The sequence below is a fragment of the Pisolithus orientalis genome (assembly GCF_024613125.1).
Source record: "Pisolithus orientalis strain OTSU chromosome Unknown F5J12scaffold_24, whole genome shotgun sequence".
NCBI lineage: Eukaryota > Fungi > Basidiomycota > Agaricomycetes > Boletales > Pisolithaceae > Pisolithus > Pisolithus orientalis.
The window spans coordinates 562,280-588,259 of NW_026260805.1; the positions used below are offsets into that span (position 1 = coordinate 562,280).

General features: G+C 50.4%; 10 protein-coding genes across 10 annotated transcripts; 6 read left to right on the forward strand and 4 right to left on the reverse strand.

Moving 5' to 3' along the window:
- Nucleotides 1-2,874: 2,874 nt before the first annotated feature.
- Nucleotides 2,875-4,218, reverse strand: F5J12DRAFT_251050 (NAD(P)-binding protein). Its single transcript, XM_051738590.1, has 7 exons — nucleotides 4,194-4,218; nucleotides 3,768-4,079; nucleotides 3,633-3,708; nucleotides 3,495-3,577; nucleotides 3,264-3,433; nucleotides 3,190-3,215; nucleotides 2,875-3,138 (listed from the first exon to the last, which is right to left on the reverse strand). Exons 2-7 carry the CDS (start codon nucleotides 4,023-4,025, stop codon nucleotides 2,939-2,941), a joined length of 813 nt encoding a protein of 270 aa, XP_051598182.1. The 5' UTR covers nucleotides 4,026-4,079; nucleotides 4,194-4,218; the 3' UTR covers nucleotides 2,875-2,938.
- A 656-nt stretch (nucleotides 4,219-4,874) lies between these two features.
- On the forward strand, nucleotides 4,875-6,828 carry F5J12DRAFT_745032 (uncharacterized protein). Its single transcript, XM_051742070.1, has 10 exons — nucleotides 4,875-4,914; nucleotides 4,971-5,102; nucleotides 5,152-5,260; nucleotides 5,310-5,344; nucleotides 5,395-5,516; nucleotides 5,575-5,581; nucleotides 5,630-5,786; nucleotides 5,844-6,072; nucleotides 6,126-6,150; nucleotides 6,200-6,828. Exons 1-10 carry the CDS (start codon nucleotides 4,894-4,896, stop codon nucleotides 6,482-6,484), a joined length of 1,122 nt encoding a protein of 373 aa, XP_051598183.1. The 5' UTR covers nucleotides 4,875-4,893; the 3' UTR covers nucleotides 6,485-6,828.
- Nucleotides 6,829-10,940: 4,112 nt separating this feature from the next.
- F5J12DRAFT_771334 (uncharacterized protein) lies at nucleotides 10,941-12,569 on the forward strand (the record flags this gene model as incomplete). The annotated part of the gene is made up of 8 exons (XM_051742247.1): nucleotides 10,941-11,045; nucleotides 11,101-11,209; nucleotides 11,259-11,293; nucleotides 11,344-11,439; nucleotides 11,579-11,735; nucleotides 11,793-12,012; nucleotides 12,067-12,091; nucleotides 12,140-12,569. 8 exons carry the CDS (start codon nucleotides 10,941-10,943, stop codon nucleotides 12,470-12,472), a joined length of 1,080 nt encoding a protein of 359 aa, XP_051598184.1. The 3' UTR covers nucleotides 12,473-12,569.
- A 2,257-nt stretch (nucleotides 12,570-14,826) lies between these two features.
- F5J12DRAFT_894718 (uncharacterized protein) lies at nucleotides 14,827-15,276 on the reverse strand (the record flags this gene model as incomplete). Its single annotated transcript, XM_051747763.1, has 3 exons — nucleotides 14,827-14,925; nucleotides 15,012-15,149; nucleotides 15,208-15,276. 3 exons carry the CDS (start codon nucleotides 15,274-15,276, stop codon nucleotides 14,827-14,829), a joined length of 306 nt encoding a protein of 101 aa, XP_051598185.1.
- Nucleotides 15,277-15,322: 46 nt separating this feature from the next.
- Nucleotides 15,323-17,153, forward strand: F5J12DRAFT_251208 (actin actin-like protein). Its single transcript, XM_051738591.1, has 8 exons — nucleotides 15,323-15,470; nucleotides 15,539-15,581; nucleotides 15,647-16,000; nucleotides 16,058-16,280; nucleotides 16,334-16,397; nucleotides 16,449-16,551; nucleotides 16,616-16,791; nucleotides 16,858-17,153. Exons 1-8 carry the CDS (start codon nucleotides 15,429-15,431, stop codon nucleotides 17,023-17,025), a joined length of 1,173 nt encoding a protein of 390 aa, XP_051598186.1. The 5' UTR covers nucleotides 15,323-15,428; the 3' UTR covers nucleotides 17,026-17,153.
- A 53-nt stretch (nucleotides 17,154-17,206) lies between these two features.
- Nucleotides 17,207-18,930, reverse strand: F5J12DRAFT_844999 (uncharacterized protein). Its single transcript, XM_051746299.1, has 7 exons — nucleotides 18,550-18,930; nucleotides 18,268-18,477; nucleotides 18,129-18,212; nucleotides 17,954-18,078; nucleotides 17,725-17,884; nucleotides 17,515-17,669; nucleotides 17,207-17,462 (listed from the first exon to the last, which is right to left on the reverse strand). The coding sequence occupies exons 1-7, from the start codon at nucleotides 18,841-18,843 to the stop codon at nucleotides 17,282-17,284; spliced, it is 1,209 nt and encodes a 402-aa protein (XP_051598187.1). The 5' UTR covers nucleotides 18,844-18,930; the 3' UTR covers nucleotides 17,207-17,281.
- A 277-nt stretch (nucleotides 18,931-19,207) lies between these two features.
- F5J12DRAFT_700369 (uncharacterized protein) lies at nucleotides 19,208-20,180 on the forward strand (the record flags this gene model as incomplete). Its single annotated transcript, XM_051740497.1, has 3 exons — nucleotides 19,208-19,405; nucleotides 19,529-19,588; nucleotides 19,650-20,180. Coding segments are annotated over 3 exons (789 nt in total), but the record flags the coding sequence as incomplete, so codon positions are not given.
- A 404-nt stretch (nucleotides 20,181-20,584) lies between these two features.
- F5J12DRAFT_251315 (uncharacterized protein) lies at nucleotides 20,585-21,048 on the forward strand. The gene is made up of 2 exons (XM_051738592.1): nucleotides 20,585-20,946; nucleotides 21,000-21,048. Exon 1 carries the CDS (start codon nucleotides 20,639-20,641, stop codon nucleotides 20,903-20,905), a length of 267 nt encoding a protein of 88 aa, XP_051598189.1. The 5' UTR covers nucleotides 20,585-20,638; the 3' UTR covers nucleotides 20,906-20,946; nucleotides 21,000-21,048.
- Nucleotides 21,049-21,071: 23 nt separating this feature from the next.
- On the forward strand, nucleotides 21,072-22,734 carry F5J12DRAFT_921984 (uncharacterized protein; the record flags this gene model as incomplete). Its single annotated transcript, XM_051749301.1, has 2 exons — nucleotides 21,072-21,554; nucleotides 21,640-22,734. 2 exons carry the CDS (start codon nucleotides 21,072-21,074, stop codon nucleotides 22,732-22,734), a joined length of 1,578 nt encoding a protein of 525 aa, XP_051598190.1.
- A 548-nt stretch (nucleotides 22,735-23,282) lies between these two features.
- F5J12DRAFT_894724 (uncharacterized protein) lies at nucleotides 23,283-24,305 on the reverse strand (the record flags this gene model as incomplete). The annotated part of the gene is made up of 2 exons (XM_051747764.1): nucleotides 23,283-23,306; nucleotides 23,367-24,305. The coding sequence occupies 2 exons, from the start codon at nucleotides 24,303-24,305 to the stop codon at nucleotides 23,283-23,285; spliced, it is 963 nt and encodes a 320-aa protein (XP_051598191.1).
- Between the last annotated feature and the right edge of the window lie 1,675 nt (nucleotides 24,306-25,980).

Sequence of the window (25,980 nt, forward strand, 5' to 3'; positions counted from 1 at the left end):
ACCCATGACGTTTTGGGCGGTGCCCTGTCCAACGCCGGATTTTCCGGTTATTACACCTGAATAATCGAGTCGGTGATTGTAAAACGCCGTAGTCAGACCTGGGAGGGAGAGCGGCACAGATTGCGTAAAATATGCCTACCTCCACTGCCACTCGCGCCAGCGAAGCCATACTCGTCATCGGAAACGTCGTCGCTGATGATGCCAAACGAGCCTTCCAGATCATCGTACGGATTTGAATTAGCGTTGATATCCAATTGGGTCTGCGATTGAAAGCTGGGATGTGAGGGCGACTGAGAAATGGATTGCTGGGAGAGAGAAGGGTGTGAATGAGAGTGCGAAAGGGAAATTGAATGGGAAGCATGTGACGAGGAAGGCGAAGTCGGGGATGGAGGGGGAGGGGAGGAGGCAGTGGTGGTGATGATGGGGTGTGAGTGACCATGGGCTTGGGTGTAGCCCGAGTGTGATTGAGAATGAGCGTGCATCGAATGAGTTGAATGAGAAGTGGGAACTGCAGTTGTTAGGCTACGCTTTCGAGGGACACTCTTTTCGACTGAAAGTTCCGTGGAGGACGTGCTGTGTGAACCGGTGCTTGGTCTGCGCTGGCTGAGAACTGAGTCTGGGGTGGGAGACAGGGCGCCGTTCGGTGAAGCCCCGTCGAAGTTGAAAGAAAAGTTGGGCTGAGGGGATAGGTGTGCGGAAGAGAAATCACCGGGGGAGACTGGAGAGATGGGCGACACACTGAGTGCGGCAGATCCAGTGGAGTGCGAGTGAGTGTGGTGGGGGATCGGATGGGTGAGCGGGCGCTGTGTGTGCAGCTGTTGGTCCTGGAAGGGACCTTGTCTCATGTTGAGGTTGGTCGGACTGGTCGCGACGGGGGTGTTGGTGGGACTTGTCTGCGGGAAGTAGAATGGATTGGGAGACGTCGGGGTAGGAAATGACTGACTTGGCCACCCTCGCTGAGAAGATGGCTGCTGTTGCTGTTGCTGTTGGGGGTAGTCTGTGTACTCCATCGCTTGAATCAGACAATGGAGGAGGAGGGGGAGATGTGCTGTTGGCCAGTAGCCGTGGGCGTCGTTCTTAGTCGTCCTTATGTCTGCACCCTCTTATGATGGACACAGCCTCGCCCTCGCCGAGTTTCACCTGCCATATCGGGTAATCCCAACAGCATGGCCGCGACACAATCCTGTATTGTATTATTACCATTATTACCACTCAGTAGTAGCCTTGTACTCATAATCCTCGACCCCCGTAATGAGTTTAGATCGCCCCTTCCCCCTCGTAGCATGCGGCCTCTCCTCATCAAAACGTGCAAACCGTCATCAGCCAACCCACCCTCATCCCAGAGTGTATGGTAGGACGACCACTGCACCGGTTTAGCAGCATGAGATCTCCCTTTGCTCAGCATCTCCGCGATCCTTTCAGACGTCTCAACTACCCTTCCACGTGTCATCCAGCACGGATGACTCCCCCAATGGGCGCTACGGTCCAATCAAGGCTGTGCCATGCTGCACGCGCATTACACACTCTCAACGCCACGTCGACCTTGCAATGTGCCAATGCGGCCCATCGTCCTAGTGCCCGTCTGCTTTGCCAGTTCTAGCGATCAAATACCTCCGCACTCGTTTGCCCGTATCCCATACTACGATCTCCGTTTCCGTCCCATGTCCGCGCATCTCACTATCTGTCTTTGATCCGTCCACCTCAAGTTGTCGCCATATCCCGCCCATGTTTCAACTCGTCGAACCACCTTTCGCATCTCTCGATAACTTCCGACCACGACTTGTCTCCTTGCGCCTTCTGCTTGTCAGACACGCCGCAGCTGCTCTCATTCAAACTTTCAGGTCTTGAACTCTACCCATCTGTATGTATGTCATTCCGTCAAGTCATCTCGACACCGGACAGCCGAACTGGTTAGAGCGTCCCTGCCTTACCTTACCCTACACACACTTGTCCCACATCCCCGCTTAACCTTGCCCTACACACACTTGTCCCACATCCCCGCTTAACCTTAACCTCAACAAGTCACCTGCCCTATCTGCTAACAGCATCCTTGTACGACACTGTACGAAAGAGATGCATACCAAGACGTGCTAGCACTCCCAGTACTTGGCGACCACAGGTTTAACCACCGTGAAGTGCGCATTTCTACTCCGCTCGCGAAACTTGGCAAATCCGTATGTATAAGCCTCACTTACGTGGATGCCGGACATGTCTTATTACTCGATGGATATCGGGATCTAACATGCATCATTCAAACGCCCCCTCCGACAAGTAGATGCGACGTCATCTTGCCAGGCATCACCACTGATTCTGTCCACGCTGTCAGAAGGCGCTGTTTTTGGTCTGGGACCCTGCAAGTATATTACATTATGGCTTAAACTTACATGAAGGAATGCCCCTTCAGCACGTCTCGGCTGACCTGGCCCGCCCTTATCTGGCAGCTCCTTCTCTCCCTTCGCGCGTCCTTTCACGGGAGATACTTTCATTATCGTGCGATTCAGGACACAATTGATGCGGAAAGCAGGCAGTCTCTCCCAAACAGCCGTTTAACACGACATTTTATACGCGAGGGACCCACCCTCGCCGAAGAGGTCCCTGTCCTTGACACGCCGCCGACTGGGAAGCATCATATAGGACAGCCTAAAGTTAGGAAAGGGACGTGCCGGAGTCATCGATCAATGCAGGACATGAGGCTCAGCGTCACTTCTCATCCTTCAGTCCACCAAGTAAATCTGCATCAAATGCCATATCGACCCCATTTTGCCGAAAAATGGCTGCGCAAGAGGGCTGCGAGTTTGACGGAGAAATGACGCATGGATCGTGCACGGTATGAGTCGCACTCCTCATGTCTATGCTACGCCGAATTGAACGGGCAAATCCCACATAATTTCTACTTCAAGCTCCCACAGACGACATCCACAAGCGCCGCTCGTTTCTACTACTGGTTAATCTGGGCTTTCTGGAATTCAAAAAATTTATTTGTCGCTTCCATTCTTCCAGCCTCATGCTGCTGATAGAGATGGGCTACCATGCCAATTGGAATTTGGGCCGCATCCGTAATCAGTTGCTCCATGGTAAGCTTGGTGAACTCGGTCAACGGCATCCAAACTTTGGACAATTTCTCCGTTGTCCCTTGGCCTTGCGTGAAGCGTCGGTAACAGCAAAGGATGTCACAGAATACCCACTCACCATCATGGAGTTCAGACTCCACAAGGCTACAGAGCCAGTTAAGCTTCCTATTGCCAAGATCACAGGTGACTTACGGCGGCAGTATTTCTACCACGTGCACATTCTTTTCTTTGAGTTGCACATTAAGCGCCATGCTCAAACTATGAATCGCAGCTTTCGCGGCACTATAATTAGCGACGGAAGGCGATGGCATTATAGCGAGACCGGAAGAGATTGTGTACAAAAAGGTGGGTCGTCCGCTCTCCTGAGGGCAAATTAAGAATGAGTTTGAAGTTCTAAAGAGATTAGTTTTTCAAAGGCCTTACGCCGAGTGAAATGAGGTGGGGAAGGAAGAAGGTTATCATCATCAGCACGGAGGTGTAGTTTGTGTGGATCTCGGTCAAGAAGCCTAACGGATCAACATATTCAATGATATGAAAATAGAAATGGGGAGGTCTGCCTACCGTCAAGATCGATAGTCTCTGGCTTGGAGAAATCGGAACCGCACTGGACACCACTGGAAAACATGACTGCATCAAACTAGAGCAGAAGAATGAGCGCTTCGGCCACACCACTCATATTTCATTGGGAAAGCGTACATCAGGATAGGTCCTGGTGATATCATCGATGGCGGCTTTCAAGGTTTGGCGGTCGGTGTTCACGTCGAGCTTAACTGCTCTCAGTCTCCCGTCTGCGCCATGAGAAGATACTAATTCATCAAGTCTCTCTTGGCGGCGGCCGCAGACTATGACGGTGGGCTTGGAAGGAAGATCGAGGATGCTAAGCGCGAGAGCACGTCCCAAGCCAGAGGTAGAACCTATGATCAGCATACACTTCACGTCGTTGATGTTGGGCATGGTAGAGGGTGTCAGACTAAATCAGGGACGAAGGCCAGATAAGAGCGAGAGACTCTGTTTAAATACATGGTATTAGATTTGCATCTCGACAAATAGGCAGTGGTATTAGCATCGCAACGGGACAGAGATGGCTTGGCGAATGACATCGGATTCGGATTCGGCACCAACATTTTGACTCATCGGCATTTCAAAGTATGACACATCCTGATGACGACATACCGGACGCGACCACCGTACTCAAGTTTACAACTGCCCAAGGCGTTATCCACTGCAGGGTACCGTCAAGAGGAGAATATCCAGTGATCGAGAGATTGATCCAATGGGTTCAGCCTCAATCGCAGCCAAGCCGCCAAATGGCATTATCTACAGTGTGATGGCGTTCCATGACCTCCGATCAAGCGGGATAATAATATGCTGACCGATGATGACCCTACTCAATACTGCATGGGCACGATTTCCAGCAAGACTTGACCTACCTCCCCGCAACGTTCCGGGACGCATAAAGTTTTCAAGTTAAACAAAGAAAATTGGGCCGGCACGAACAAGTGTGGAAGCAGTCACGTACCAGGAATTGCTTCCGCGTCCTTGGATAATCATGGTAAAGGTGACCATATGGGGCTTTGAGGGGAGGAGCCATCCCCACGACTTGGAGACTTGTAGAGCAAGCCAAGACATCGGCGCTCATCAGCCCCGAGTCCGGTAAGAAGCATTGCCTATGCCAATGGGAACAACAACAACTTCGACGCAACTAGCATGATGATATCAAGCCACTTCATTATGAACGGTCAGCTATCCCGCCTGCTGTGTATCCAGCCATGCACACGTCCCCCCATACTGATTGGGAATCAGTTCATTATCCGTCTGCAATATGGAACGAAATAGACTCCAGGTGGGTACGGCCTTTAAGTGAAACCATTTAATCCAACCCATTGTCACTGCCAACAGATGTTCTCTTGTTTCAACGTACTAGCCATGAGTGGCCAATTCGACGCCGGGGTCAGGGTGGGAATGGTCTTCATAGTCGTGGCATCTGCTGTATCAGCACTTGCCGTCGGTGGTGTGTTGCTTTACATTGCCGTAGGTTCTCCTCCTCCGCCACCTCCAGACAGGCTGAATTTCACCCCAGTATAGCGCCGTTACCATCAAGCGGGATGCCTCGCGGAGGTGGTCAACCGACACGCATATACACTATTATTTCCTCCATTTGATGATCCTTGACTTCATCCAAACTATGGGTCAGTACACACGATCTCGTGGTTTCTGTTGACGACTGACGAGGTACAGGTGGGTTACTCAGCATTAAGTGGATCGTAGAAGAGGTGAGCCTTCAACGCATCCGTGAACTCTCGTTCGCTAATTTAGCTGCAAGAACTTGTACCCCGGTGCCTTTTGCACCGCTCAAGGTATTTTCGCTTTCACTTCGCTGAACGCTCGTCTTTCATCGCATGCAGGTTTCTTCACGCACGTGGGTGATATTGGAGTTGCTCTTAGGTACGCATCAAAATCGAAATGAAATCTCTTTCACATGCTCATAGACTTCTGTCGTCAGCACAACGGTACGCCAGTTACATAAACCGTCGCGATAGTGAATTAATTGGAGATAGGCCATTGCTTTGCACATACTGCAAGTATTGGTGCTAGAGTGGAGGTCTCCACCAAAATTTGCACTCTTTATACTGGCAATAATTTGGCTGGCCATCCTTATTCTGGTGATCGTGCCGAACGTGACTCAACACAACATTTATGGTCCCACTGGCTATTGTAAGTTTTTATAGTTCGACTTTACCCTCGATAACCCGAATCGACACTCCTGTTCAGGGTGCTGGATTGACGGAAGTACCATGGAGCAGATCGGCCTCGATTACATATGGATGTGGTTGGCTGCTGTATTGAACATCATCTCATACTTGCTCCTTGCACTTGTGATTAGACGACCCGTGCCTGTGGATGGTGACAGATTCTGCTGGAGGGGAGAGCGGGAGAGGATAAGCATTCAAGATAGAGCGGGTGCACCTGCAGAGAGCGCCAGGGCAATTCAAATGTTGTTGTAAGTGGCACCTAGTCTACCATTGGCGGCTTCACTGGAAACTCATTTTACAGCTACCCCTTGGTGTACATTATAGTTGTGAGCAGTCTTCTGTATCTTCGATATGATTTATACTAAACGAGCGCAGGTGTTGCCTATATCAGCAGCTCGTTTTTCCGAATTCAAGGGTCATACCGTTCCATTTGCAGTGACAATTTTCACAGACACATTGTTCGCGTTATCCGGTCTGTTCGACACGATCTTGTATGCTTTTACTCGTCCAAGGTTGTTGCCACGTAGACCTTCGCACGATCCACAGTCAGTGCTGCTAGCACGTATTAGTGGTGCGCGGATGGCGCACGATCGCTTTCCGCAGGACCACATACCGGAGTATGGCAACTTCGTTACAGACTGGCCGGTTCAGGCTCCATGATATGCCAGAACTTCTGCGGTCTTCGAGGTCTCTACTAGTACATATCAAAAAGCGGGGCTTCTCCTGGGAGGAAGATCATGGGAAAGTTCACCTGTTTCTTACGACGGAAAATATCAATATTTTTTCTTGTATCTGTAGTATTACCACTCCAAGCTTCCCGCCGTGTGTGGTCTTTCTAGCTTGTCGTTTTCTGCTGGTAACTCCAGGGAGTAGTCTCGTCTTCACATGTATGTTTGCCTTGTTACCTTACTTGGAAGGTCACCTCATGTTGGCAAATGTACACGAACAAACAAGTTCATATTTAGCTTGTGCACCCTTGTACCTACATGACAAACGTTTTTGAGTGCTTGAACCAGAAGTGGATTTGCATATTCCGGATCTCCCACAACGCAAGATCTTCGGCGCCAATACCGTAGACACGACGTCAAACAAGTAAGGCATCTGTTGTTGCTGATGAACCAAGACACAGGGTGAATACTTTTTGATATGATTTCCGGTATATAGAATAGTAGATATGTGCAATACTGATAGATCATAGATCTTCAGTACGGCCATCTTTTGCCGTAGCGCAGTCGGGGGCACCAGGCTGACCCTCCTATCATACTCATCAATGATCAGGATTTTGGGTTCATCAAGTGCTTGACGGTTTACCCTACCGTGATTTGTAGTACGTACTAGCTTGGCACCTTGAAACAGAATGCCCAGTGTACGTGAGAGATAAAATCAATGAACAGCACGATCTTCCACGGCAAAGATATATGTGGCCGTATAGTCAGTCGCCTTAGATGATCATCTGCAGCAGATGCAAAAGCAGAGCAGATACCGCTGACGATACAACCTTTGATACGGGAGCCAGCGCGATTTGGTCGCACATGCCATTTATGAAACACGACATTTGCGAAGGGCAGAGCAGCCAAGAAATGCCGCATGATCATGGGCTATGTTCCACAAATCTATACAGGTGGCAGTTCGTCGAGTATCTCTTGATGAAGTCCGCAGAGTATCACGATTAGCTTGTAAGCGAGAACGAGAATGCTGAGGGCGAGAACCCGTCCCAAGCCGGGAATAGAACCTATTACCAGTATACGCTCGACCTCGTTGATGTTAGACATGGTGATGGGCGTTTGACTAATCAGGGAAACGAAGACCAGATCGGTGGGAGACTATGTTTGCAGCCTTGTACATCTGCCACGACCGCCATCACTGCTGATAGGATAGCTCGAGATCCCATGATTTTCCATTGGCTGTGCTCGAGTTCGGCTTTGCGATGGCTTTATAACGTCGCAATGTAAAACCATATCCGCGCAGACTATTAAACACGATGAAGCCCAACGAATAGACAAAAGGGTGCATATTGCCAACTTCGCAGATCCTACGGGGAAGCTTCGGCACTCACGTCGCACATTAATAATATTGACATTTCAGAACAGTCAGTGTGTATCATGCCGATGCCGATCTCCCGAGATGATAGCAACAGACACGAGCATACAAATGTCATTCCAAATGGGATACTCACTGAACCACGGGAGATGCTGTCCATTGCAGGGTGATGAGAGCGGTTTGATCGGACAACATTCGAGTATCGCGATTCGCTCTACATGTGGAGGAGAGTGCCAAAGTAGACGGCGGGCCAGCTGGCTGCTGCCATTCCCGGTCGTTTGATTCACGCGTCCTTTCGGCCACGCCAGGATTCATATGGCCCCAGCAGGTCGCCGAATGGCACTACCCGTAGTATGCACTTCATGACCTCCTATGTACCATGCAGGGTACTTACCGCGATGCACTGCATGACGGATACATGCAAACATGAGGTACGAACTCAAGGTTAAGTATGATCGTGTGCATCGTCGGCAACGCTCTGGGGGTATACTAAGGTCAAACGACGAAACCACTTACGCAACTGTTTTTCTTTCCCGTGTCCATTTCGGATAGTAGGGTTAGGGCTTAGGGTTCATGAATAAGCTTTGACGCCGCCCCGCAACAGTGTGTAGTGCACACTTGCTTGTCGATAGAAACAGGCTGCCGGCGACAGAAAAACCAACCAGTGAACTGCGACAAATCTGTACGGCGATCAAAATCAATGGTCGCACAGCAGTTCCGTCATTTAGACGCGCGATTTCAAAGGGTGGAAGTGGTATCGTCCAGGTGCATCCTCGTCCTGAGTGTGGCTTCGGATCACCAAATGTGGTAAACTGGCACATGCAGGATCATGTCAAGAGAGGGATGGTCAATATCGTCACAAGCCTGCCAACAAACACGTAGAATGCGCATGAACCTCGGTAAGTGATAATGAAGTAGACAGAAGGAAAGTTAAGGTTCGAATTAGATGTCCGAGTCACGTTCTGGCGGCGGTCTCCACAAGGTAGGGCAGGGTGAAACGCCTAAACGATAAACGACATCCAGGGCAGTAAAAGGACGGAAGGAGTTCATGATGGATGACCGTTGGCCGCAGGTTCATGTCCATGAGGTGTCAAATCTCTCCGCCATAGAGCATTAGGTGTCAGCGGACCACTGATTTTTGCTACATCTGCTCTTTCAACAGGAAGGGGACGCGTGGATAACTCACCTCGAGGCGTTCAGATTCCCTTTCTCCGTGTCTCCCGTTTAAATAATGGGACGCGTGTCCGTTCATGTGAAGATGCGGAGGTTGCCTCACTGGCTGTTGGTGTTGTGGATGGGACGGCATTGGGACTGGTGTCGTTGATGTCGGTGAAGGGCGTATTAGATGCGTGAGGGTGGGTGTTGCGGGGATAGTGACACTTACAGTGTCGAGAAAAAGACTAGTGTGAAGCATGGACGTGGTTAATGAAAACCGTTACCATTGGTTTGGTAGGGAGGGGGAGAAGTTTACGACACAACATGGTAGGCAACAGACGTATTCGTTCTCAGCTCGTAGCTTCATCATTTGCGCATCGGCGAGTTCGAGTTCTCTCCCGTACTCGTGTAGCTGTAGGATAGAAAACAAGCTGAAGAGTGAATGCCAGTACCGGGGGAAAATATTTGTCTGCCACGGGTGCCGCATTAACCTGATCGAATTTCTCTTATCACTGATGTTGGGCATGGTAGAGTGTCAAGCTGAATTGGGGACGAAGGTTATATGTCAGTCAGCGAGACTGCTTAAATATACGGTAAGGCGCCGCTTGGTCAGCGATAGCCACCTTGCTTGTGGATTGGACGGCTGCCTCTTTTTCGGGATAGCGCAAGATTTTGATTTCTTCAAGATGTTATTTCCAATGCGAATCGGAGACAGAAGCAAGGGGTTTTTACAATGTGAAACACCGCTTATAAGTGGTAGAGGCCCAACGATTGACAATATTGTCCCAAGCAAGTAAACGGAGTTGATCCCAGAAAAGGTTTTTTTTTCCGTCGTTGATTATTCCCGCGATTTTCGGGGTTGCAGAGACCTTGCTCTGCAAGCAAGTGAACCGAAAAAGAGACAAACAGCGGAGGTACAACCAACATCGACTCAGGTCTGTGACACATCCTGTGCAGATCTCCCAACTAGACGATGGCCAACACCTCAATGAAGGCGACATCACCACCACCCATACGCTCAGCGCCGTACATATAAGTAGATTTACTTAAACAAACTCGTCGGACGCGGGCTAAGAAGGGAATAAATGTCTGATCAAACAAATCCACTGCATTCAATCCCAATCATAGGCCGCGGAATGGGATTGTCTGTAGTGTGATGGTGTTCCTTGACCTCCTATCAAGCGGGGTATACTGTAGTACCGATGTCACAGCACTGCCTACTCGATGCTCACATGTAAGCTTGGCTAGTAGATATCTCCGCGTGTATTGCCTCCCCACAGCACTAGGGTACAGAGTGGGGTAAAATGCACTTAATTCCTTTCCTAACCTTTCCTGTGTGCATCTATGAGGCGGGTAGAGAATGTCAGGTGTAAGCACACTGATTTACAACTAGGAGACCGCGGATGCAGGGACCAAAGAACAGTACTTCATGCATCGTGCATCATGCATCATGCACCACGTAGTCTTTGAGATTCTCGGGCACCCAGTCAAATTCAGGGTTTGCTGTATAGCCAATCGAAGCCATTCGACATCCAGGGAAGCGGCCCGTGGCGGGATGGCGGAGCATGGTAATCTGCCTGGTGGCTACGACGGCTGAGACACGACAGGATCTGGTGAGCATATGGATTGCGTAAAGAATCGAACATGATGATATTATTGCCTACGCCGATTGGAATAACTTGGACACAGCTAGTATATCAAGTCACTGCGTCATCGACATCCAACCGCTCACCATACAGCAAGTGGCCAAGCCGGCCACTTGTTGTATGCAGCCGCTCATGTTGTCATGCTGACAGGGAATCAGCTCACAGCATATCCATCCGCAATGTAGAAGAATTTAGACAGGTACGTACGGCCTCCATGAAGCCATATAATCCATCCCTGGCCACGGACAGATATCTCTTGCTTCAGCCCGTCATCCATGACCAACCAATTCAGCTTCGAGGTCAGGGTGGGATTGGTTTTCATAGTCGTAGCGTCTTTCGTGTCAGCACTTGCCGTCGGTGGCGTATTGCTCTACATTGTCGTAAGTTCAACTTTCTTCCCTCCGCCGCTGCCAGGAGGGCTGATATCCATGTCAGTATAGCGCCGTTACCATCAAACGAAATGCCTCGCGAAGGTGGTCAACCGACACGCATATACACTATTACTTCCTCCATTTGATGGTTTTTGACCTTATCCAAACCATGGGTCGGTGCATATGATCTCGTAGTTCCTGTTGACTACTGACGAGGCACAGGTGGGTTACTCAGCATCAAGTGGATCGTAGAAGAGGTGAGCCTTCAATGCACTTGTGAACTTGCGCTCGCTCATTTAACTGCCAGAGCGTGTACCCAGGTGCTTTTTGCACCGTTCAAGGTATTTTCGCTTTCGCTTCACTGGACGCTCGTCTTTTATCAAGTACAGGTTTCTTCACGCACGTGGGTGATATTGGAGTTGCTCTTAGGTACGCATCAAAATCGAAATGAAATCTCTTTCACATGTTCATAGACTTCCGTCGTCAGTACAACAGTGCGCCAGTTACATAAACCGTCGCGATAATGAATTGATTGAAGATAGGCCATTGCCTTGCACATACTGCAAGCATTGGTGCTAGAGTGGAGGTCTCCGCCAAAATTTGCACTCCTTGTACTGGCAATAATCTGGCTCGACATCCTCATTCTGGTGGTCGTACCGAACGTGACTCAACACAACATTTACGGTCCCACTGGGTATTGTAAGCTTTTATGGTTTGATTTTACCTTTGACAACCTGAATCGACACTCCTGTTCAGGGTGTTGGATTGACAGAAGTACCGCGGAGCAGATCGGTCTCGATTATATATGGATGTGGTTGGCTGCCGTACTGAACATTATCTCATACGTACTCCTTGCACTTGTGACTAAGCGGCCCATTCTTGTAGATGGTAACAGATTCCGCTGGCGGGGAAAGCAGGAGAGAAGCATCGGAGCGAGGACATCTACAGAGAGTGTCAAAGCAATTCAAATGTTCTTGTAAGTGGCTCCTAGTCTATGTTTGGCGGCTTCTTTGGACGAATCATTTTACAGTTACCCCCTGGTATACATTATGGTTGTGAGCCGTCTTCTGTATCCTCGGTATGATTGTACTGAACGAGTGTAGGTGCTGCCTGTATCAGCGGCTCGTTTTGCCCAATTCGGGGGTCACGACGTTCCGTTTGCGGTGACAATTTTCACAGACACACTGTTCGCATTATCCGGTCTGTTCGACACGATCTTGTATGCTTTCACTCGACCAAAGTTGATGCCACGGCGTAAAACTTCGCGCGATCCACAGTCAGTGCTCCTAGCGCGTATTACTACTGGGCGGGTGGCGGACGACCGTTTTCCACAGGATTACATGATGGGGCACGGTAACCTTGTTACAGAAACTGGCCGGTCCGGGCTCCATGACACATCAGAATTTCTACAGTCTCCGAGGTCTGCGAGAATATAGCTAACTATTATACCACCTTGCCTTTTTTTCATGGGGCAAAAATCTTTGGGAAAGTGCACATCTGTCTTATGACGGATTTTTTTTTTTCGTGTCTGTGATATCACCACCACAACCCTCCTGTATGTGGTCTTTTCGACCTGTCATCTCCCGCTAGCAACTCCAGACAGAATGTACACATGAACAAACCAATCCGTATTTAGCCTTGCACCCTCCCGTGCACCGACTGCAGGGTATTTGAGTTCTTGAAAGATAGTCAGAAGTAAATTGTGCACGCTCCGGATCTCCCCTTAGCAAAGCCAGCAAGATCTCGTAGACATATACACCTATTAGAACATCAACAAGCAAGGTTATGAACCAAGACACAACATATGATAGAGTAAGTACTTTTCGATGATTTCCAGTTTATAGTCTAGGTACGCATATCTTAAGTACGGCCATCTGTTGCTGTAACACAGTCGACTCGAAGAACCATGCTGACTCTCTCATCATTCTCGCCTGGACGATCCGCCTCGCTGTAATGTGCGGTACGGACTAGCTTAGCACCTTGAAACAGAATACCCAGTGAGAGACAAGGGGGATTGAGAATATTAGCGATAAGGGCGAGGGCGTAGAACCGGTGACCGGTATACACTCGACCTCGTTCTTAAGCATGGTGATGGGCGTTTGACTGGTCGGGGAAACGGAGATCGGATTGATGGAGACTGTGTTCATACATCTCCCAAGAAATGCCACGGCCGAGGCCATTATTGCTAGTAGGATAGCTCGATATTCCTTGATTGTCCATTGGCTGTGCTCGGGTTCAGCTTTACGATGGCTTTATAATGTTGCAATGTAAAACCATACTCCCGTGGGCTATTGAACACAATGGAGTCCAACAAATAAGCAAAGGGGTACAGTATTGCCAACTTTGCAGACCCTACGAGAGGCTTCGGCACTCATGTCGCACATCAATATTGACACTTCAGATCAGTCGACGAGTACCGTGCTGATCTCCCGAGACGATAGCAACTGATACCAACAGAAACGAGCACACAATGGCCATTCCAAACGGGGTACTCACTGAACCGCGGGAGATGTTGTCCATTGCAGGGTGATGAGAGCGGTTTGGTTGGGCAACATTCGAGTATCGCAATTCATTCTACATGCGGAGGAGAGTGCCAAAGTAGGCGGCAGTCCAGCTGGCTGCTGTCGTTCCCGGTGGTCTGATCCACACGTCCTTTCGGCCGCCTCGGAATTCATATGGCCCCGGCAGGTCGCCGAACGGCATTATTCGTAGTGTGCGTTCTATGACCTATGCATCACGCAGGGTACTTACCGCAATGCACTACGTGATGGATACATGCAGGCGCGAACTCAAGATTAAGAATGATAGTGTACCTCGTTGGCAACATTCTGGGGGACATACTAAGGTTGAACGATGAAATCACTTACGCAACTGCTTTTCTTTCCGTGTCCATTTTGGATAGTTGAGAAGGTGGGTTTAGAGTTCATAAAAAGCTTGACGCCGCCCCGCATCGATAGGAAGAGACCGCCAGCGGCAGATAAAACCAAACAGTGATCTGCGACAAATCTATAAAGCCATCAAATCAATGTTCGTACAACAGTTTCATCATTTGGACGCGCGTATTCAAAGGCTGAGAGTGGTGTCATCCAGGTGCATCCGTCGTCCTGAGTGTGGCTTCAGACCACCAAATGTGGTAAACTAGCACATGAGGTTCATGTCAAGAGAAGGATGGTCAATATCGTCACAGGCTGGCCAACAAACACGTAGAACGCGCATGACCCTCGGTAAACAACAATGAAGTAGACAGAAACAAAAAAGTCAGAGTTCGAATGAAATGCCCAAGTCCACGTTCTGGCGGCGGCCTACACAAGGCGGGGCAGGATGGAGCGCCTAAACGATAAACAACACGCAAGGTAGTAAAAGGACGGAAATAATTCACGATGGGTGACCGTTGGCCGCGGGTTCATGTCCATGAGGTGTTAGATCTCTCCGCTATAGAGCATCAGGTGTCAGCGGACCACTGGTTTTTGCTACATCTGCTCTTTCAACATGAAGGGGACGCGTGGATAACTCACCTCGAGGCGTTCAGATTCCCTTTCTCTGTATCTCCCGTTTGAATAATGGGACGTGTGTCCGTTCACGTGAGGATGCGGAGGTTGTCCCACTGGCTGTTGGTGTTGTGGATGGGACGGCATTGGGACTGGTGTCGTTGATGTCGGTGAAGGGCGTATTAGATGCATGAGGGAGGGTGTTGCGGGGATAGTGATACTTATGGCGTCGAGGAGAAGACTAGTGCGCGGCACGGACGTGGATAATGAAAACCGTTACCATTGGTTTGGTAGAGAGAAGTTTACGACACAAAACGACTAGAGACGTACTCGTTCTCAGCTTGTAGCTTCTTTATTCGGGCGCTGGCGAGTTCTAGTTCTTTTTCGTACTCCTCGTGTAGCTGTGTGATTGAAGAAAAAAAACGCCACGTCGCGTTCACAGCATGAGTGCCAGTAACGGGGGAAAACATTTGTCTGCCACGCGTACCGCATTGACCTGATCGAATTTCTCCCGGAGCGTCTGGTACCTGGCCGTTGTAACTGTGTGAGCAGACGGTTTCAGGTTGTTCGGGTGATGCGAGAGGTACTTTTCTTTGTAGCGAGAGCCACTACGGTGAGCAGCGGGCTGTTAGACTGCGAGGTTAAGGACTGTCAAAACCAAACGGCTTTAGGTCAAGCTTCACCTTGGGTTTGACTGCGTCCTCCGCCGGACGCTGGCCCTTTAGTGTCGAACGATTAGCGTTGGCCTCCATGGCCGTTTCGCAGTGAAGCGCCTGTCCCCGTAGAGGCTACTACGAGTAGGACGCAAAGCCGGGTAAACAGCCGTGATCAAGTAGTAACTTGTCTGTACAAACACTCATAAGTATTCCAACGACAATCTACCCTCAACGAGATCGGAGCATCGATGGACCAGGATCCTCCTCTCGTGGTCGACAATGGAACTGGTGTAAGTATCATACTCACCCGTCGTGCTGTCTGGATGTCTGATACCCAGTCCTTAACCACCCTCCGCAGTTTGTGAAAGTAGGATTCGCAGGATCCAACTTCCCAGAACATGGTGAGCTATCTACGCTCCATCTACAATCTCAAAGGAAGCCTCTAAGGAACTGTCTTGCCGAACAGTCTTTCCCTCTATCGTCGGGCGCCCCATCTTGCGAGCGGAGGAGCGTGTGGGGTCAGCCGTGATCAAGGATATCATGATCGGCGACGACGCTGCGGAGAATCGCAATTACCTCCAGGTCACACAACCAATGGAGCACGGTATAGTGCGCAACTGGGAGGACATGAAACATCTCTGGGACTATACCTTTGACACGAAATTGAAAGTCGATCCCCGCGGACGCAAGGTTTTGCTCACGGAACCACCCATGAACCCAAAGGCGAACAGACAACGGATGGTGCAGGTCATGTTTGAGGAGTATGGCTTCCAGGGCGTCTATGTTGCTATACAAGCCGTCCTGACACTTTATGCACAAGGTCGGATTGCACATTCGGAAAAGTTGTCTTACAACAACTGATGGTGTGCATGCGCAGGTTTGACGACGGGTGTCGTGGTAGACTCGGGAGACGGTGTCACGCACATCGTACCTGTCTACGAAGGCTTCGCTCTTCCACATCTTACACGCCGTTTAGACATCGCTGGTCGAGATGTGACGCGATACCTCATCAAACTTTTACTCATGAGAGGATATGCATTCAACCGTACCGCTGATTTCGAGACCGTGCGGGAAATTAAAGAAAAGCTCTGTTACGTCAGGTAAGTTTATGGACCTATTCATGACTTGGTGATTCGAAAACATGATCATCTAGTTACGACCTCGATCTTGATCAGCGGTTGTCAGAGGAAACCACTGTCCTTGTCGAGAGTTATACGGTAGGAGACTGTAATACCTTCGACATAAACCCGCTCATGTATTGTTCTCAGCTCCCAGATGGTCGAACGATCAAAGTTGGCTCTGAACGCTTCGAAGCGCCAGAGTGCATGTTCCAACCTCATCTTGTCGATGTCGATCAACCCGGCGTAGCAGGTTCATATTTTTTGCTCTCAGTTACGTGGTGCCGTGTTGAATATTGATGCTTAATTTTTGTTAGAAATGCTTTTCGAAACCATTCAAAGTGCAGCCGTTGACATTCGCCAGGAATTGTACAAGCACATCGTTCTTTCTGGAGGTTCAAGCATGTACCCAGGCCTTCCAAGTCGCCTTGAGAAGGAAATGAAACAACTTTACCTAACCCGGGTTCTTAAAAGCGACCCATCTCGACTTAACGTATGTTTTACCGGTTACTTGATGGTTAGAGTCGAGCAGATGATCTAACAATGGCACTCAAACCAGAAATTCAAAATTCGTATTGAAGATCCCCCACGTCGAAAACATATGGTCTTCCTTGGTGGTGCTGTTCTAGCAGACATCATGAAGAACCGCGAGGAATTCTGGATAACTAGGGAGGAATGGTTCGAGCAAGGCATTCGGTCCCTTGACAAGCTCTCGCGGGGCGAGTAACGATTACACAGTGGCTATCAAGAGAACCGGATTATGATACGCAGATCCTGCAATGTAATATTTTTTCCTGCAGACCTCTGCTGGCATGCAAATGAAGTCATGACTTCGCGAAGATATTATTCGTTCGAAGTGACATCGACGGATGCACGCTCGCCTGACTCCACACAAGATACATTCCAGAATTTATTGAAAAAGATATGAGCAAGAAACTATCAGATCGCATAGTGTCCTCCGATCGGGAGTATATATCCTACAGCTATGCCGGCGGGGGCGGAGGTGGTGCAGGCTCGCTAGGTGCTGGTGCAGGCGGTGCGGTTGCGCCGCCAGCTGCGGCGCCCGCGTAACCCTGTTGAGCCCAGTACTGCCCATACTGTGCCTGCTGACTCGCCGCCCATTCTTTGAATTGCGGAGAGTTGACGTCGTAACCATATTGAGCCCTGCCGAGTAGACGTAAGAGAAACAATAGGACAAGTGGCAGGGTCGGCTTACCAGTATGCCGCGTAGGCATCCGTCGCAGATTGCGGCGCTCCTGCACCCGGTGGTTGAGGTGGAACAGCGCCGTCTGGAGGCGGTGGGGGTTGTTCGCCAGGAGGAGGTGGCGGTGGCGCGTTATCAGGGGGTAGAGGACCTGTACCATAGCCGCCCTATTCACAACTACAGGTTAGCACGTTGGGGCGAACAATCTGGACGAGCACTGACTGCCATCACACTGTATTGCGCATACTGCATCTGCGCATGGTGTAATTCCATTTGTTGTTGTACGAGCACCGCCTGAGATTTCGCATGCTCTGCACGGACAACCTCTAAAAGGTCTTCCGTCAATACCTTGGCCCGTGCAACCTGGCCTTCATCTGGACCACTTGTGAGGAGTGAGCACCCATTATACTGTTACACTTGGACGGGAAGGCCATGGTGCACGGAAACGTACGTTATGTGTATGTGCATTGGTTCATCCGATTCCTTCCCGGTCTCCTGCTCCACGAACCCTGAGCCGATACCCTTAATTTGTACACGAGTACTCGTTTCTTGTTGTATGTATTTCACGAACATGCCCTGTCAAACGTGAGCTTCGGGTAGCAAGACGGTATCAGACTTGGACATACTCCTGGTCCAACCACCTTGGCACGAACGTTGAAATTTCGAATCGTCTCGAGCCCCACAGGTAACTTCTCCTCTGGCCATTTGCGCTGTTATGCGACGAACATCAAATAGAGAGCACGGACGATGCACCACAGCCGTTACCTTTTCTCGCATGCGGTCTTTTTTGTCTTCCACCAGTGGGCCGAGGTCCAATGATATGAGGTCATTAATCTTTTCAATAGCTTTTTGCAGCTGATCCTTGGCGGAGCCGGACAGGTGGAGGTATAAGGGAGGGTCTTTTTCCGTGGCTTTCGATCGGTCAGGATACCATACACCCTTGGTGCTAATCGACACTCCCGTTTCTTCTTGGATCTATTGTGAGTCAAATGTGTTAAAAACACTGTTGGAACGCCAAATTCAACCCCTATAACACGAAGGACGCACCTCACTCTGAGTCGAAGACCTGGTGAGTAAGTATCTGTTCCGGATGTCGTTGATGTCAATGTCATGCGTGAACTCGGCATCATGGGGATCCCTTTGACCAATTTGTATGCTTCCAGGAGCAGCACCAGATGTTGCGCTGAACTGGGCCGCAATTTTAGCGGCAATAGCTGCAGCGGCGGCGGCTGCCTCGGATGCGGATTTGCCCTCCTCTGTCTTAGTTGCTTTGACAGGTACCTCACCGTCAGCTTGGCCTAACTCTGGTGCAGCTTGGTCCCACTTGCGTTTGGAAGACATTGTAGCGTAGTCGATGTCGCAACAACTGGGCTGGTCCCAAGCACTTTCGTGTGTGCCCACTGGCAGGCTCGTATGAGAAGGAGAAGTAACGAAGCGTGACTGTCACATATCGTGACTGTTGTGACACTCAGTGTGACCCGGTCTGCGGAGCGGCCAGTTTCCTAATCTGAGCATTTCCCCGGTCCATCTGGATGAATAGACACGTAAGGCTGAGAGACGATCAAGTGACCAGCCATCGATGGGGTCGTCCAAACGCCAACGCACGCCTTCGCGATTATCAGATAGATCTGTATCGATATTGCCTACGACGACGGCAGCGAACACGAAAGACAACGACGACCCACTAGATCACACCCCTATGAACAAGGCCTCTCGCACAAATGCTACCACTGGACCTGGATTACTGTGTACACTACCACCAACATGCAACCCACCTCACAACACTCCTACCCCACTCTCCAACTCTCGCGATCTGGAGATCCACTACGGAAAATACCATGCTCATGTGTGCGAACAGCCTGGGTGCGGATTCGTCTTTCCCGACGCGCGCCTACTAGAACTTGTGGGTATTTTCTTCATCGTGCTATGCCCATCTTTCCCTTCCATATGGTAGTCGCCTTGCGCGACGGTGGTCTCGGAGGTGATGATACAATTGACTGACTATCAATGCGATGGGTGACATCAGCACCAAACGGAATGTCATGATCCACTTGCAGCGCTGCGAAAAGAGCGGGGTGAAAAGATTGTGCGTCTGTCGTGCTGTTCTCCATGTCTTATTTGTCAAAATGAGTTTCCTTGCCTCGTAGTTTGCGTGCCACCTTGCATCGTGCCCACGCAAGTTTTTAACCCCCAAAGCAAGGCGGTTGCATCTTATCCAAGCTCATTCATACCCAAGGGAATATTTCTTTGCTGTCACTAACAAGGGGGTTGGTGGACTGTTGAAACGATGGGGGGACGGTGCGAGTATGATACGGGGGAAGTGGAAACCAAGGGAAAGCAAAGAAGATGAGGGAATACCCGATAGTGAAGAAGGTGAAGACGAAATGGAGTTAGACGGAGACTCAGAAGAAGAAGAGGCGGAGGAGGAGGAGGAGGAGGAGGAGGACGAAGGAGAGAGTGATTATGAGGGAGATGCAACGCCCAAAGTCAGCCAACTTCATGATTTTGATGTGGCTTCGTCTGCGACAACTCCGAGGATGGCGACCGCGCAGTCTCCGAGACAGAGTGTTGCGCAGCAATCGTCTGCGGAAGTGGAGAAGCTTGCGCAATCGATGACCTCGCTTTCGTTAGTACCATCGTCGATCAGGTTTGGGCGTGGAGGGAAGAATGGTGGATTTGTACATCCGGAATGGCATAATCCACAGGTAGCGAGAAGAGACTTTGACCCAAGGGGAGGAAGGGGCAGAGCAAGAATTGCTCCGAATGTCCACCCACTTGGTGGCGGACGCGGTGGGCGTGGAGGTGCCCTCGAGGGTGGGCCCCGTGCAAGGGGTCGAGGACTAATCCGTCGTGTGATGTCTCCAGGCTATGCCCATGGAGGCTTTAGGGGCCGTGGGCGGGGGTCATGAGAGCGGAAGTAATGATGTTGCGAAGAGATGTACGGTATTCGAGGGTGTGCTACCAATGTTTATGACAGGACTGTTGCTGGGATACGCTACTCGGGATGTGCTGAGTATCTGGTGACAATTGATCACTGGAGACCGAAAAAGGCAGGTATTGTATTCGGGTGGCTCGGCAATGGGGGAGAAGCTTAGGGGTGTTTGGGGTCCTCGAGGACAATGAATGTTGTGGATCCATGTTTTGTTTGCACACCAGTAGTATTTGGCTTTCCATTGCCAATCAGCTATTGTCCGCGGGTGGTGCTACAGCGTGGCCAGTCGTCTTTTGTCTACGGAGTACTCTTAAGTACTCCCAAGCCAACAGGAAATGTCTCCTCACCGTTGAGCTAGTCTCGCGTCTCCTTGTATCGAAGAAGAAAAAAGCACTTCACCTTGTCTTTCTCGGACTCTTCGTTCATAACTACTCGGAATACCCCATATTTGCATTTTGCAGGAGTTATTAATCGGCCGTTGATCAGCTGCTCGTTCCTTGTACTTTTTTCAGGTACGCATGTTCCTTTGCCTGTGTTCCGATATCCATGCTAATACGCCCAACAGTGCGACAGTAATACTTGGTAACCGGATAAGTCCGCTACTCCCCTTTCCATTATACGAACGGTCCCAGATAACATGTCTCTTGGCCAACTTCCCTCTGAGCCACAAGTCCTCTCTATTAAAGCTGGCCAGGTGCCAAAGTATGCCTTCCTCGCTCACCCCCCACCACCCAAAAAGCGACCCGCACAGCCGCTTCCTTCCCCACCTTCACAACATAAGTATCAGGCCGCCGCAGCTCCCCCTGTCTCCGGTTTCCGACGCCCCTCGAGTACATTCGCCGCCATTACTGCGTGGGCTACTCACGTGCAACCTGGATCTCCGGCGTCCCTCTCTCCCCGTTCCCCCCGCTCTCCCCGCCGTCGGTCATCACTCGGACGCGGTCGCCGCCCTTCTATAACCTCTGTCCGTGTTACCTCCGGTTCCTTCCTGAACATCGCTCCAACTCCCACTACCACTTACGGCACAACACCCTCCATTGCAGATTTCAAACCAGATTTAACCGCAGTCGGCTATACGTCCGTCTTTCTGCAGCTCCCCAATACCCCCCTCTCTGCTGCCGTCCTCTTTCCCCGTCCATCCCAACCAACCGGTGGTTCCTAAGGCTGTTCCTGTACCACCTGCCCCCTGCCAAACGACCAACAAGCCTCGTGGTTTGACCCGCTTCCGTTCTCTCTCCGTGCTCAGGCCACGTACGAGGTCCAAATCTGCTGCCCCTTCGTCCCCAACGAAGATGAAAGCGAAAGTTGCAGCTACCTCCGCCGCCATTATGAAGCGTAAGAAAGCCAAGTACGCTGCTATGCGGCCTCCTCCACTTGCCAACGAACTTGCCCTCATGCAGTTTGCCGACGGCGGAAGCACGAACGATAATGTGAGGCGACTCATGGAAGCTCAAGCCAAGGCCGCTGGGGGTATTGGTGTCAGTGACGTTTACCGCGATGGTGAAGGAGGTATCTGGTGGGACCGTGAAGAGGAGTGGGAGTACGCCCACCTTCTTGCAGGTGGTTCGGAGATGGGCGCGCACGGTACTGGCGAGCTGCAGTGGGTTACATTCGGTGGAGAGAGCTCACCCTCTGCACTTGGCATCGACGGTGAAGAACGTCGTGGGAGCGTATCGACGCAGGACTCGGATCTCGACCCCCACTACATCGTCCAACCGACCGACCATCTCGACGTGGATGATCTTGCTACGTTCGGCAGTGCAATGCCCCCGCTGGACTTGCGTAAGCCGGCCATGTCCGTTCTCGCGCTTCCCTCACGGCCCCGTCGGACTGCCAAGCATCTTCGCAAACCAGACTACCTTGTTGACGTCGCGTTCTCTCGCGTCTCGCTGTCCCCTCGCAGCCCCAAGTTCGGGTCTTCGGCGTTCACTGGGAAGATTAAGTCTGATAGGAAAGCTCGCAAACGTCCTGCTCCCCTTAAACTGATGCCATCCAGCCCGCCTCTCAAGAAGCCGTCCAACTCGCCAGGCGAATTAGATAGGGGACGCAGGGAATTCTTATCCTCGTCCTTCGAACCTCCTATCCCTGCTACGCCAGTCACTGCGGCAAACGTCGCTGATGCACAAGCACGAGGGATCCGTGGCAAGTTGACGACACGCGTACTAAACATCCCCCATGCGTCACAGAGCATGTTGAGCCTGCCGCTGAACAAGGTGGTAGGAAAGAAGCCATCGATGCTGGCGATGATGGGCTTCTTCAAGCCCTCCAGGAAGGAGGACGCACAGTGTCTTATGCACTGAACGAGTCCTCTTCATTACGCTGATCACTTATTCGTGATTGTCATGCTTGTGACGTCGGCCCGTCCTGGAGCTTCGGACCTTCCTGAACTTTTTTTCCGCTGCAAGAATTGTGCATCATGATCTCTTTACGATCACGTTGTAAATCACTCGTAATCTACTGTTTGATCCGTGACTCTATATCATAGATATTATACTGTATCTGTACCATTCATACAATGCTTACTCGCTAGAGTTGTAATAATTACTAGTTGTTTCAATCATCCTGATCTAGTGCAGGTCTGCTCGAGAACTTGAAACTTCCAAAGCTATGGAGTGTAAATCTTCATACCAGTCCCATCTGGAGTCCATCTCAACTCCAGCGAGAAAATAAGTTGACTTCATTCGGTGTCAATAACATGCAGGCAGGCGAAGCTATTTTACACTTCTGCAATATGTAAATCTTTCGAAACACGTCAGGGTAAAGACAAAAACAAGGCCATTATAGTCACTTTATGCCCCGATCACTGACGAGGCGAAGTTGCAAGAACGAATCGTATGTATCTGGCATATCAAAACTTCAGGTCTGGCTCGACCTGTGACATAACGAGGTTACTAGATGTCTCCAAATGTTGAAACTCAAGGGAAGAACTCACCTTGGCGATTAATTCCTCGGCTTTGTTAATAAAGAGTGCCCCGAAGTCACGCATGCCTCCAGGTGCCGCTGCAGAACAGTAACGGCAATTACGTTGTCGGACTGCTTGTATGGCCTTTTCGACATTTTCCCGGATAGTTTCTACGCAAGGCCGGTCGCGCAAGTCCAGGAAGGTGGAGTCCATGAAGGCCTCCCACCACTGAGCACTTGTATATCCGCCTGGCGTAAATCGTTTCGACGTTGACCGAGCGCATGCACAGTTGTTTCCATTGGACTCCATTGCGACCATCCATGGGGCGGCAGTCCACTGAGGATACGCCGCTGTGAACCAAGAGAAGTCGGCCTTTAATGCCTGAACGGCATCGCCGCACTTTTTATGATACGTCAATAACGAAAGGAGTTCAGTACAAGTAATCAGCTCGATTTCCTCGAACCACGTCGGAATCAAAGGCTCCCGAAGCGAGTATTTGGCAGCGAGAATGCATTCGTCTTGCATACGAGCGCGGCATGCAATCGCAAAGCAGCGAAGTGAATCTCTCTCCAAAATCTTCGGGAGGAACAGAGATTTGCATATAGTCCTCGCGATTGCGTCGAGGGAATACTTTTTGGCCGCTTCGAGTACGTTTATGACGTCTCTAAAATCATCCAGAGGGGGATCGTCTGCCAGAGTGCAGGGATAGCAGAAACGGAGGAGTGGCTCAAGGGTCTTGCCGTCCTCTGAGACAGGGATGACAGGTAGTCCGTCCTTGATCTCCACATCCGTACTCATCTCTTCTGACGGTTGGGGAAGATCAAAGAGGGTTTCAAAGAATGGCGATGCAAGGGACAGGAACAACTTGAAGACGCGAAAATCTACGTTGTCGGATGACCGCAAAATCACGTCCGCCTTCTCATGATCAAATGGCGGCGATGCGTAGGAGGAATCTTGCGAGTCTGACATGCTATACTGGCACAGGTCAGTTGCGTCAAACTCCTTCTGAATGATGAGGGGACGAACACAGACCTAGGCGACGGTAAGAAACCTTCAAGTCTCTCCTTCATCCGTCAGCCCCCTGCCTTTATAGTAATGCGAGACTGTGCGTATGGCCATGTTTGTCGGTAGGGCCCGTGTGACTGAGATTGCGCTATCTTACCTCCCGCATCTTCTAGTTTCCCTTTTCGCCGTTGTGCGTACGGAAACCTACAGGAACGTCCCAGCGCGGTTGGAATTTATGGAACTAGGAATGCCGTTCAACGATCTATATGAATCAAATTCTACGGCCATCCAACCATGGAAGACAACGAGGCATTGAGGATTCCGCAGCGGAACGTCAGGGGTAGAGCAGAATGCACACTCCGTGATTATATCTGGTCCAAATCCATCGCGATGAAATTAAAACGTTCGAAGCAACCACCACAACCACCAAACAGAGAATATGACTCACTTTTTTTTCTCCAGCATCCCGGTTTTGTCACAGGCAGGTCGGAGTCAAGATGGTTTATCGATGGATGAGGATCTACCGTTGACCTCCAGAGAGTAAAAGTAAGAAAGTTCGAGCAATCCGACGAATGTAGACCTGTAAGTGCCGCCCTGCCGTTGACACATGCGTTGTCAAAGCTTAGGAGGTAAATTCTGCCATTACAAATATTTACGCCATGCGCTCGCGCAGACAAAAGAGGGTGGTAGGACAGCAACATCCCTGACCCTGATGAGACGAGAAAAGATGAACTCACCGGACGGACCATCATGATATGACATCTGTGCAGGAACAAACAACACCAAGATCTGTGATTAACGGGACACAGGGACAGCATACTACTCGTGTGTCAGTCGAAAATATCAGTGAACATCCAAAGCGCTAGGACGAGTCCACACTAAACATTTTTTACGTGGCACAGCAATATTGGAATCCACTCGGTGGGGTTACCCGCTCGCCATGTGGGAGATAGTCGTCACAAGTTTCTGAACCTCTTTAGAGGTGTTTCCGCTTGTGCGTATATTCGAGTCGGAACGATGGTAGGGAAGACCATCAGTGAAAGCAAGAGAAATGTCCACCCCCCTGAGGGGGGTTGAAAATTACTAGCTTACCCACGCGCTTCCGGCAGAGTGCTTCCATCCACCACCTCATATTTGTACAGATAGGGAGCTCCAACGACTCGGAGACGATTGGGATACGCCGTTTCAATCGGCTTACCGAATGACATGGGTAAAAATGGACACTTCCTGGAGTCCTACTGAATCGGACTCCCGTCTCGACTACTATAGATGACAGTATATCTTGAAATCTGACTGGTAACGCGTGCGCAGTCCGTCGGGCCTGCTATGGATAGTACAGAAGCCAGGTTGCCCAAGACGCTGATAACCTTATATGCCTCACGAACCATCATCAACGCCGTCTAATCCTCGCGAAGAGATGTATCTTCCAAGTACTACTTAATCTCGTATTATGAGGTGCAAGTCATGATTAGTCCCGCAGGCTGGCTTCCGAGAGTAGGGAAGCATCTTGTAGGATCAGGAGGAGTGGGATTACGCCAGCCTTCCTGCATACGTTTCGGCGGTGAGCTGCAGTAAGTCACTTTGGCGCTGCGAGTTTGCCCTCTTTACTTGGGGTCAACAATGAGGAAGGGTATCGACT